Source organism: Sinocyclocheilus anshuiensis, unplaced genomic scaffold (assembly GCF_001515605.1).
Source record: "Sinocyclocheilus anshuiensis isolate Anshui unplaced genomic scaffold, SAMN03320099.WGS_v1.1 scaffold769, whole genome shotgun sequence".
NCBI lineage: Eukaryota > Metazoa > Chordata > Actinopteri > Cypriniformes > Cyprinidae > Sinocyclocheilus > Sinocyclocheilus anshuiensis.
Window position 1 is genome coordinate 220,895 of NW_015539878.1, and position 11,998 is coordinate 232,892.

The 11,998-nt window shown below is 36.2% G+C and overlaps 2 protein-coding genes across 2 annotated transcripts in view; both read right to left on the reverse strand.

The window, feature by feature from the left end:
- wdr26b (WD repeat domain 26b) overlaps nt 1-4,481 on the reverse strand; it is a 16,592-nt gene extending 12,111 nt beyond the window's left edge. The window contains exons 1-3 of the mRNA XM_016481912.1: nt 3,905-4,481; nt 2,551-2,650; nt 311-367 (exon numbers count right to left, since the gene is read on the reverse strand). Of these exons, the coding sequence (XP_016337398.1) occupies nt 311-367; nt 2,551-2,650; nt 3,905-4,110 (363 nt within the window). The 5' untranslated portion in view covers nt 4,111-4,481. The remainder of the gene's footprint in view (nt 1-310; nt 368-2,550; nt 2,651-3,904) is intronic.
- Nucleotides 4,482-5,834: 1,353 nt separating this feature from the next.
- Nucleotides 5,835-11,998, reverse strand: part of adcy3b (adenylate cyclase 3b) — an 18,702-nt gene continuing 12,538 nt past the window's right edge. The window contains exons 12-20 of the mRNA XM_016481941.1: nt 10,736-10,852; nt 10,290-10,561; nt 9,555-9,636; nt 9,298-9,456; nt 7,958-8,104; nt 7,743-7,859; nt 7,537-7,663; nt 7,294-7,418; nt 5,835-6,162 (exon numbers count right to left, since the gene is read on the reverse strand). Of these exons, the coding sequence (XP_016337427.1) occupies nt 5,986-6,162; nt 7,294-7,418; nt 7,537-7,663; nt 7,743-7,859; nt 7,958-8,104; nt 9,298-9,456; nt 9,555-9,636; nt 10,290-10,561; nt 10,736-10,852 (1,323 nt within the window). The 3' untranslated portion in view covers nt 5,835-5,985. The remainder of the gene's footprint in view (nt 6,163-7,293; nt 7,419-7,536; nt 7,664-7,742; nt 7,860-7,957; nt 8,105-9,297; nt 9,457-9,554; nt 9,637-10,289; nt 10,562-10,735; nt 10,853-11,998) is intronic.

Sequence of the window (11,998 nt, forward strand, 5' to 3'; positions counted from 1 at the left end):
ATTCACTGCAGAGCATCCATTGCTGAGCAAGTGATGCAATGCTACATTTCTCCAAATCTGTTCCCATGAAGAAACATTTTTAGCAAATTTTCATTTTTGGGTGAACACATGGTGTAACCAAATTAAACGCGGAGATAGTCACAAACTAGCTAGTTAATAAGCCTCTAGTGTCAATTTTATGTGTCAATTTAAATAAGAACAATTTAAGTAAACGGCTGGTGCAACCCTAGCCAGAAAGATTACTACAACACTTGTTCCAGATGAAGCTTTCAGTATTAAGAGTGCATGCAGGTGAGTCCGGTGCTCTTACCACAATAGCATTGGGTGAATGCATTAATGCTTTCAGCTCGTTGAGGTCGTTTTCAGCCTGTGTCCCACAAAGAAACAAAAGCGTCAGTTCAGCATTTTCATCCAGCATTTTGGGCGGGGGGGGGAGAATATCACCATCAACCATATAGGGTTTACTAAAACATTCAAGCTAAGTGACAAAATAAGTAATTTTAGCTTAAAACAAAAATACTTTAAATGAAATATAATGGGCCCCAAAAACACTTCAGTCATGCTTTAACTGTCTGAATGTATTTGTATTAGATTAGCAAAACACCAAAAGTGTTGTGTATTTTAAAGAAAGATCAAAAAGCAAAACAATACACATATTGTTTAAAACGATGATGAAACAAATGAAAGTGAGGAATTATGATTCCTCAATGCGCTATCACTTTAAAATTCATCAGCATTTTCTGCACAAGATCCCTTTCTAAGAAAAAAAAAGCAGTATGTTTTTAAGTTTGCCTCTATAAATAGATGGAAAACTAGGAACCAATTAGGTGGAAAAATAGGATTCAGCTTTGCCACTGTTAGTTCAGGGAGGCAGAAGACAAGGAAAAGTAAAAGTAAACCCAAAACCCCATCAGAAACGGCTGCTTCAGCGGTCCAAACAGCTCCTCAAGACAGAAGGACGGTCGACTAAATGTGCAAACAATTTCTAGAGTTTGTCTTATCCCACCATATGCTCTGAAAAGCATTTTCCTAAAGGTTGAGCATGATTGTTGTTTCTGCCTGACATCTTAGAAGAGCTTGGTTTTAATAGTCCAAACACTCCGAAATTCAGGTGAGAGATGGTCAACTAAACTTGCTTCTTCCTGTATAAAATATAAAATAACTGGATTGTTTTTATTTCCACCAATTTAAACTACACTGCAGTCAAAATATGAGTCCACTTTTCAAATGGCCCCAGACTCTTTTCTTTCAATTTAGTTATGAAGTGAACAGGAAAAGGAAAGACCTGCAATCATGTTCTGAAAAATCACACTTGTGGTTAGAGAATGTGGTTAGAACTGCTGCATTAAAGGATCTACATTTTTAAGATATAGTCTTGGCAAAGCTTTTCCAAAGACAAGAATAAAACTCTATGCATGCAAAACCAGAAGGAATTAAGCTTTTTTATAACGACCTTTCACCATCCCCTCATATCTATACACATCTACATGACCTTTGACCTACAGTTCACCCATCACTCAGCATGATCAGACCTTAGTAAACATGACACAGCATTCACAACTCATTTAGAACCCTATGCTTTCCACAACGGTATTATTAAAACAGTATTTTTAAGGAATATCACAATTTCTCTGATGTTTTAATTTAAACAGTAAACCTCTGTTGGGCACCACTTTGTTTGCCAAAAAATTAAAGGAATTGTTCAAATTTAATTTGATTTTATTTCAAAGGATGAATTAGCCTAAATTGTTAAAGTTTTATATTCATTTGATTACCACCATATTTGATACAATTTGTATTTTATCATACAAAAAATTAAAATAAATAAAAATTTAAATGCAGAACTTATGGGGAAAAAATATATTTTATATGGAACTATTAGTGTTAAAATATAATAAATTATTGAATAGATGTTTTATTAATTAAATTGATTAGGCATCCTTTTTGATTATTACAATTTAAAAATGTTAAACAGAATTTGGGGGGAAAAACTAAATGAAATTTGGGGGATAATATGGATTTCATAGTGCCCTGTTTATTGTACTTCAATAATGTGAATATTTCTAAGTGTAGTAAGATATTTAATGAGGAAAAAGTAGCCACTTTATCCACTAGGAACTGACTGGATTGGTGAAAAATGGTTGTTTGTTTGTTTATTATTATTATTTTATTTAGTGCCATGCCAACTACCACAAGTAAAGAAATGTCTGGTAAAAATGATCTTTGATTAAAAATATCTAAAATTAAATCCGGCCTCACTTCATCAAACCTGCCAATAAGATCCAAAAAAATTAAAACACTTTTCATAAGAATAGAAAGTTTGGTTGAAATATCAGCCAAAAAAACAAAACAAAAAAAAGACTAAATTTTCTTTAGTATGTGCTGATACATCATGCAAAACAAAACCAAGGAATGTAATTACGAAAGTACTGGGCATGAAATTGTGTCAACTTTGACCAAACCAGGATAAAAATGACCGTCTCTCCAGATAGCCTAAGACATAAACCATCAAAATCACGACATTACATACGAAGTGTGGCATAAGCTCACCTTGTCCCATTCGCCTTCCATGACGTGGTTCCGGAATTTAGTGGCTGACGGATGCTCCAGTCTACAGCCAGATTCCTGCATCAACAAATCCACCGTCTGACTGGAAAGAGACAATGCATTACAGTGCATTCAACACTTATTTATCTGACCTTTAGTGAAAACAGTAACTGAAGCTTGATTGTTTCTATTTGCCATCTTTGAGTAAAACAACAACTAGCAGCTCAAGAACTTGCTTGTAAAGCTTGCATCCCATCTGACATACAAAGAAAGTTAAAAGGCCAACTATCAACCATTGAGTTCCTAGCATATGTATTAACTGTTTCATAAAAAAACACACTGGCCTTGCTATATTATGAAAATAATCACAAGATGAAGGGGTTCTGGGGGATTTTGTATGTACCTGCATCACTCGGCCACATCCAAGCTGATATCAGTACTCTTATGTGTGTCATATTCGTTTATTATGGCATGTAGTGGCCCTATATTCACAATTTCACATTTATGAACATATATTTTTAGCTGAACAAAGACAGAATAACACAGACAAGCTCAAACATGCAGATGAAAATGATGGCAGTGATTGGGACGCTACAGACAGGTGAAGGCTTCTAGAACATTGAAAGTGTTTTGAATGCAGGGTCTGACAGAATGACGTCATGCTATGCTTACAAAAGAGAGAGAGAGTGTGTGTGTGTGTGTGTGTGTGGGAGAGGGGGAGGGGATGGATGTTTTCAGTTTTCTTGATGCTTTCGGTACATCTTGTAGTCTAGATCTGCAGTTATGTGTTGTTCAAGCACGCGTATATGGATTGTGATCTTTCTGGATTCATGTTTTGTGGTTTGAATCTGAATAGCAGCTGATGGCTTTAGCAGATCTTCACTAAAATTAGATGCAAGCTTCTTTCTAATATAAACCAGCTGCTGCTACACACACATTCCACAGCCGCCATTAAAAGACAACCACACACAAAATGTCATAATGATTTGATAATGCGTAAACACACATATGTAATAAACCAGCGAAGGGATGTTGACTTGTAATGAACTCATCTGTACGTTACTTTTGACACTTATTAAAGCCAAAATATGTTTCTGGGCCCGGCAAATACTTGACACATACGTACAGCTGTCATCCGTGATCGCATCTCTCTTTGTGTGTAACTGTCTGATATTCTAGACTAAATTATGGATATTTGTATCAAATTTTTACGGAGAATAAAAGTTTTGACTGTCACTGAACGCGATTTTTAAATCTCGACGTCGCGAGCTCGTTTCGTTGATCACATAACGGCTGCAAAATCTGCGATCTGTCGAACTAGAACCGACTCGGTCCGGTTGTGTACCGCGACACTTACTTCAGCCCTAAGCTGTGCAGATGCTGTCCGATGAGGCGGATCACGTCCTCCTCCGCCTGAGACAGACGCTTCTTCTTCTTCAGGGAACCCGAACCAGTCCCGGAGGCCCCCGAAGCAGAGTCTGCGTTGCTCTGGAGGCCGTTGGCATCTCCGTTCTGCGCGCTGGCCGGGTGGTTCTGCTCCTGTCCGGTCCCGTTCGACTGCATGTTGGTGCCGGTTCGGCTTAGGTGGGTCGCTGACGGAAGGCCCGCTGAAGCCCCGGACTCTCCTACTCCCTCCGCCGCCGAGGATCGGTGTTTCTTCCGCGGGGGCGGCGACGCTCCGCCGGTGTCCGAGTCGGAGGAGGAGGAAGCGGAGGCCAGAGTTTCCTCACCGAGAGCGGCCGTGGTTAGAAGCCGGTGAAGCCGGGGGAGGGGAAAGAGGCGTCGGGCTCCCGCGGTCCAGAGCGCGTTCCGTGCGAGGCTCGTTCGTTCGTTCGTTCGTGTTGTTGTTGTTTCTCTCCAAACAGCTGCAGATCTAATGGCGTCCAGACGCGCCGACGTCACCGGACATTCCCCTGCTGCCTCACTTCCGGACGGCGCTCCCGCCAAAAGGGGGCGCACGCAGAAACTTACCACAGACTAATAATTCATCAATAATATTTATAGTGACTTTATATTTATAGTGACTTTAACAGATTATCAGAGCACTGGATATATTAAAAATCTATAAACTTGTTTACGGTTGACAATAGCCCTTACAACCCTTTCCTTATTACTGTTCTATCTTCCTTATTACGATAATCTATCTATCTATCTATCTATCTATCTATCATCTTAAAATATTTCTTCAGACTACTCAAATATCCAGTCTACATAATGCTAAAACCTTCTGTCAACGAGTTTTCAAATTACACAAGATTTCTAACCTTCAAATGTCAAGTGTTTCTACATTTTTCACTAGACTTTCACTAGATTACATTAATCACTAGACTTGTTTAATAGACTACTGGTTACTAGACTTTTGTTGATAGTTAAAAATTCAACAAGAAGCTACTAAAATCTGTCAGTTTAATGTACCTTTTTAGGTTTTTATTGGCTTTTTAATGTGCCCTTTTAGTCATTAAATCAGTTTTCTCATTCTGTCAAACAATAAAACGCGGAGAACAGCATAAAGAGCTGCTAAATCCACAATCTACAAAAATCCACACATTCTGAGAGACATATCTGATCTATAACCAAGAGTTTCAAAGAGTAGCCTATACATGAAACAAACTGAATGTCATGAGTAAAATGTGAGTTTATAAAAAAGCATTAAATATCAGTCAGCCTGCTGGGTTTGAGATATAGACCTGAAGATGGTGATTATTAAAAATGCCACCGAGTAAAAAATACAACAAAAAAACATTCTGACTATATGTCAATTAGAATATTGTCTTAGTGTGACGTTCTCGGGTAAAGCTGTGTGAAAAATAAAAATATAGAATAAAAACTCTGTCTTCTGTTGACGCTGCCATAATAGAATATAAAATTATGAATGATATACAACATTTTTCATGCTCTGTTGAAAAGATGTGTGTCTTTGATCTGACAGAATTTGAGTAGTTTTTAGCTCCTGATTGTGTTTGTTTGTGTCCACTAATTATAATAATATTTTCATCATGGTCTACTTTATACTTTTTATGGGCTTGATATAGCCAACAATAACATTTTCAATAATTACAAATGTAAATTCATAGTTTACTGTAACCTCATCCATGGATGCATACATTCTAGCATTTTTATAAACGGAAAGTGTATAAAACATGCAGTAGACCAGATGGTGTATGTTCGATCTGTATCAATGATGGAACATGTGTTTTTAAAATAAAACAAACAATAGAAAATGTTCAGTTAATACAACCTTTGGCTGTTGTTTGTAATGTGTAATTTTTCAGAGTTGTTGTCTATTGGGTAGTGCATGTGCTGCAGACTTGCTGAGCTGTAGTGCTCATTTGGGAGTCTCCCTTTTGTCCCTTTTCCATTGTTTCTATTAATAAAAAGTGGAAAAGGCCCAAAATAACATAAAATAAAATGTCAATGTCCTTCTCATCCTCAGTCTTCTCAGGATTTGTCTGGTATTTGATGTGGGAGAGAGACCGCGGTCGTCTTTGTGACAGGTTTGTCTTTGCCCTTCATAAAGAAAGTGAGCAGTTCTCCTTTCCCTTTTACATAGATGGGTCCTCTTCTGACGAAACGGAAACCGTACTCCTTCAGGATGTTATAGCAGTCCTCCACCACCTGGGGAGCACCAGCACCAGAAAAACACAGACGTCTGTATCAGTGCAATTAAGATATTTTTGCATCATTACATGGTCTCATAAGTATTAGAGCATTAGGACAGAGATGTTTTGATAGCATCTCAAATTACATTTCTGTTGCAAAAATTGCATTAGAGGTTTGAAGTTCAATTCAAAACTGATTAAAGGGGTAATTTAATTAAAAATAATTATGTTATTTCATGATAAAGTATCATAAACTATTACATTTTTTACAGCCAATTATGAGGCAAATTAAAGGGGTCATATGATGCTGCTAAAAAGAACATTATTTTGTGTATTTGGTGTAATGAAATGTGTTTATGCGGTTTAAAGTAAAAAACACCACATTATTTTCCACATACTGTACATTATTGTTTCTCCTCTATGCCCCGCCTTTTTGAAACGCGTCGATTTTTACAAAGCTCATCGGTCTGAAAAGCGAGGTGTGCTGTGATTGGCCAGCTATCCAGTGCATTGTGATTGGCTGGGCATCATGACTCAAAAATGTTCAAGGAGGTCTCCAGGTTTTATTTGATTGATTTGATTTATTCTTTTTATGTAAATTATGTAATGTATTTATTAAACATAATACATTAATTATGTAATTAATTAATTTGTTTAATACAAATACAAAATGTATATTAATAACAATTATATATTTATATAGTATATAATAAAATACAATTATTATAGAAGATATATAATTATATATATTCTATAATATAATTATTATAGAAGTATATGTAATTTTATATATTTAAAATATACATCCATCTACTCTCCAAACCACTTATTCTCTATAATGTCATGGGTAATTAAAATATACAGTACATTTATATATTTTCTATAATATTGTGTAAATATTTAATTTAAAAAGGAAAATTGTTTTTTACCATATATTTTTATATTGGTTCGGCATATAAATAATGATGATTAAATAATGATTAAATATAATCTTTCCTTTGTTTTAGTGAAAAACAGTGTGGAAAATATTTGTCAAAAAGCTTAATATTTAAAACTTAAAATATTGAATGGATGAAAAATATGAAACATATTGAGATAATACTGGGAAGTTATATTTTTTTAAATACATAAATACAGCTTATATCACCTGAATGTTACCCATAACCCCAGTGGACTCCATACGACTGGCCACATTTACAGTGTTTCCCCAAATATCGAAATGAGGTTTGCGAGCGCCAATCACTCCAGCTAACACACCCCCCTTATTCAGACCTGACAATAAAACACACACAAACAACACGGTCAAAAAAAACATAAATATAACATTCTCAACTATATTGATATATAAGCAGAAGTAACAGGTTTGTAGTACAGTCAGATGTTTGCTGACCTATGCGCAGCATGAAGTTATTGAACGACTGTTTGTTTAGGTTTCCAAGTGTGACTTTCATAGCCAGTGCAAAGTCTGCCAAATCAGCGAAGTGTTGCCAGCGCTCCAGGATGGACTGATCCTCTATCTGTATCACAAACACAAAATCAGTAACACAGACTACATCAGTGTAAGTATTACGCGTTAGCATGTGTTGTGCAGCTGACCTTGCGGTCGGCGTATCCGTTAGTGTTGCTCTCCGGCGTCACGCCTGATGCAGCCATGTATGTGCTGCCGATGGTCTTGATCTTTGTAATGTGGCGAAACTCTGTGCGATCCAGAAGCTACTCCGAATGAAAAAACACATCATATGATTTTAAAGAGAACTTCTGCTGAACAAATGATGACGTATACAAGAAATAAAGTACAAGGAGACACTCACACTGTCAAAGTCAGAGATTATCTCATTCAGGATTCGGAGGCATTCTATCCCTCCATTGTTTATACCCTCCTCCGTGTAAAAGTCAGAGAAGTTGGGAATAGAGGCGAACATCACGCCGATCTCATCATACGACTGACTGTAAAGTTCCTGCAGTAAACAAATAAACATCAATATGCACATTTATTAAGGACCAAACTCATTTAAAGATTACTCTGACAGGAATAGGCAGGAATTGTTTCCACCACGGGATAAAAAAAATGGTAATTGCAACTCTTAATTCTGATTTTTTTTTTTTACTTGCAATTCCAAAAAGCATCTGAACTGTATACAGAGCCCCGCACATGACATGCAAGAAAAAATAAATAAATCGTGAGCACGATTTACTAATTAATTCCCTCGGTTTGCTAATTCATTCCCTCGATTTGCTAAATCGTGCGCACAATTTACTAATTTGTTCTCTCGATTTATAAATCATGTGCATGATTTAGCAAATCGAGGGAACGAATTAGTAAATCATGCGCACAATTTATAAATCGAGGGAACGAAATAGTAAATCGTGCACACAATTTAGCCTACTATTTTTTTCCTGCATGCCATGTGCGGGGCTCCGTAACTGTAAGATATAAAAACGAGAAGATTGCGAGAAAATAGTCAGATTTGTGAGATAAAAAGTTGCAATGATCTTTCTTATTTATTATTTCATGGTATCAGAATTGCAAGAAACAAAAAAGCCAAAATTGCAAGATGTAAACATAATTCTGAGAAAAAAAGTCAAAATTACAAAAATTCTGAGTAAAAAGGTCAAAACTGTGAGAGTAAACTTTGAATTAAGAGAAAAATGTAAAAATGCAAGATGTACACTTAGAATTCTGAGGGAAAAAGTCAGAAGTATGAGATATAAGAAAAGCTATAAACTGATATAAACGTGCAATTGAAAAAAAAAAAATCAGAATTACGATATGTAAGCTTAGAATTTAGAGGGAAAAGGTCAAAACTGCAAGATATACATTTTGAATTCTGAGAAAATTTACGAGATGTAAGCTCAAAATTCCAAGAAAAAAAGTCGGAATTGTGAGATGCAAACTCAGAATTCTGAGAAAAATGTCAGAATTAGAAGATGTCAACTTTGAATTATGAGAAAAAAGTCCAAATGAAAGAGGTAAGTTCAGAATTCTGAAGAAAAAAAGTCAAAATTGCAAAATGTTAACTTAGAATTCTAAGAAAAAAGCAGAATTGCAAGATATATAAGAAAAGCTATAATTATAAATAGATATAAACTCACAATCCTGAAGATAAAATTGTTACTCCATGGCAGAAACAAGCTTCCATACTGTACATACCTCATCTCGCATCTTGGAGCCCAGGAAGTGTTTGGCCACGTGTTCTGGAAGCATGTTAGTGACCAGCGCCTCGTTGTACGTTCTCATTTCATACACTTTCTCCTTCTGATCGTGAACCTTAATCTTCCACAGAAACAGTTTACGCGACTGTCTTTCCACCTGAGAGAGAAGAACAAAATTAGAATTAACATGCTAATATTTGCCAAAAACAGAGTAGAGGACATAAATGTGAGTTTTTAAGCTATTGTTGGACATACGTGACGTGCAAAGTAGTAGAAACTCATCATCATGATGATAATCATCACAGTCAGCAGATATCTGGTGGGAACCACTGAATAACTGAAGAGTCACAGAAAATAATGGAAAACAATTACAGGTGTCAGACAATTTTTGTGAGCACAACTTTCAGTTTAACTGGGTAAAAAATACTCTGTTCTGTAAGTCAATGTTACAAAAACTGTTTTCAACACTGATAATCAGGGTGCGAACTACGGGGGAGCTAGGGGGAGCTCAGCTCCCCTTATTAAGACATGGGCTCCCCTGAAAACGTGATTTGTGAAATTTTGGGGTGTCTCAAAAAATATTGACAATGTGTTATTTTGACGTGCAATTTCAGTTTTGTGTAATGTGATCATCGTGGATTATTATGTGTAAAATTGCAAAAATATCATTCATTCATGCATGACGGCGATTTAAACCTAATTAATTTCAATAAAGATAACTATACATGCTATTCTTGTCATGAGCATCAAGGTGTGGGGGCGCTGCGGTGCAAATTCCACTCATGTTTAGTACGTTAACTCAAAGATTCGTAGAAAAAATATAAACGTTGGACTCTGTGGTCGATTCTGTAATATGGTAAGGCATAAATAGAAAAGAGTTATTTTAAATTGTAATAATATTTTACATTATTCCTGATTTTACTCTATTTTTGTTCGCTTTTTATACATATCGTCCAAGTACGTCTGAACGCGAACTGAAGCTGGTCTCACCTGTAGTCCAGGTAGCGAATGAAATCGTAGATGTCGTAAATGTACATCCAGCTGTGGATGTTTACGGCAACTGTTGCTATGGTAACCAACAGCATGAGCGCCAGCTTGACCACATGGCTGAGCTGTACGAGCATGACGGTTGCCACGAGCGACAGCACTGATATGTATCCGTAGTGTTTGGGGTTCTCAGCGCATCCGCCGTCACCCAGAGACTCAAGCGTCACGCCGGTCGAGGAGTTCAGCAGCACGAGAGGGGGCCGAACACAGCTCAGCTGAAGAAATAGACGAGAAAAAGGCTTTAATCTTTAAAAGTCTGAATTTACAAAATGATACTTGGAAAATGCAATATAACAGAATTAGAAGTCAGGCTGCAACAGAATGATTTACATGGTCAGTAATAATAATTGAAATGTAATGAATCAGTAATGAAATGTGTGCTGTCTCACCATATCGGCCACCTCAGCCATGGTCAGAACAAATATGGCAGCCATGGCCCATGTGTTACGAGCCCAGCGTGTGCGGTCGATCCACTGTGAGAAAGACACCAGCCTCTGGGGGAAGACCTGATACACACACATCACAATGTTACACAGACGGTCTTGCTCTCTTACACAGCGTTGCTATTGTTAACAAAAACTAAAATGATTAAATGTAGTTTTTGTTAATTGAAAGCTGAAATAAAATAAAATAAAATATAAATATTATATGAAAAACTTAAAAACTTAAAATTAATTTAATTTAAGTACTAAAATGACTAAAACTAATATAAACTGGAATGAAAATACATTCAAGCTAGCTAAATAGCAATATAAAAAAAATGAAAATGACATAGCAAAATTACTAAAACTTAAATGAAAATGAAAATGAAAAGTGAAAATATAAAAACAAAAGCTAATTCAAAATATTAATAAATACTTTACAGTTTTTCTCAATTGCTTTGGCACATTTTTCGAAACAGTCTTAACATTCTCTAAACTGTGAGTGCAAATGTCACAACTGTTTGCTGGAACTGTATTGCATGTCTGCAAAATGTAGTTACTCAGCCAAAACATTTCATTCATGCTTCAAAACCTAGTTAGCGTGTCAGTAATTTGGCCAAGGCCACCAAAATCTAAAGTATTTTTGTCATCGTGTGAGCCACACTGGTCAAAATGTTTAGTTGTTTTTTCACCATGACAGTCAGTGGAAATTAAGGTTTTATAAAAAAAAAAATCTGATATTTGTTGAGAAGAGTCAATAGTACATAGAAAAAAAAAAGTATATAAACATTTGTATTTATCCAGTACATTTATTTTTGTATGAATGTATTACATGTAAAGTGAAATCTTGCTTGTTCAATTCATATTTCTAATGTTACCACAGATACACAAAAATACCAAATAACTACAACATAACATCCATGAAAAAAATTATTCTTGGTGGACATCCTGTCGCTCTTGTTGGTCAGGCCAAAGATTTTCATCAACATCACATCTGATGTTTTCCATTGCCATGCACCGGGGAAAAAATCTCCTTGAAAGCCGCACCCATCCCCTGCAATGATCAGCTGTGATGTCCTCACATCAGAACAGAGACATCTGATCTTGTGGTCTATGATCATATACTTTCCACCTCCATGCTGAAAAAAACTCTTCTATTGGATTTAGGAATGGAGAGTATGGTGGAAGGAACTCCACTGTTATCCTTTCATGTGCAGCAAACCAGTCCCT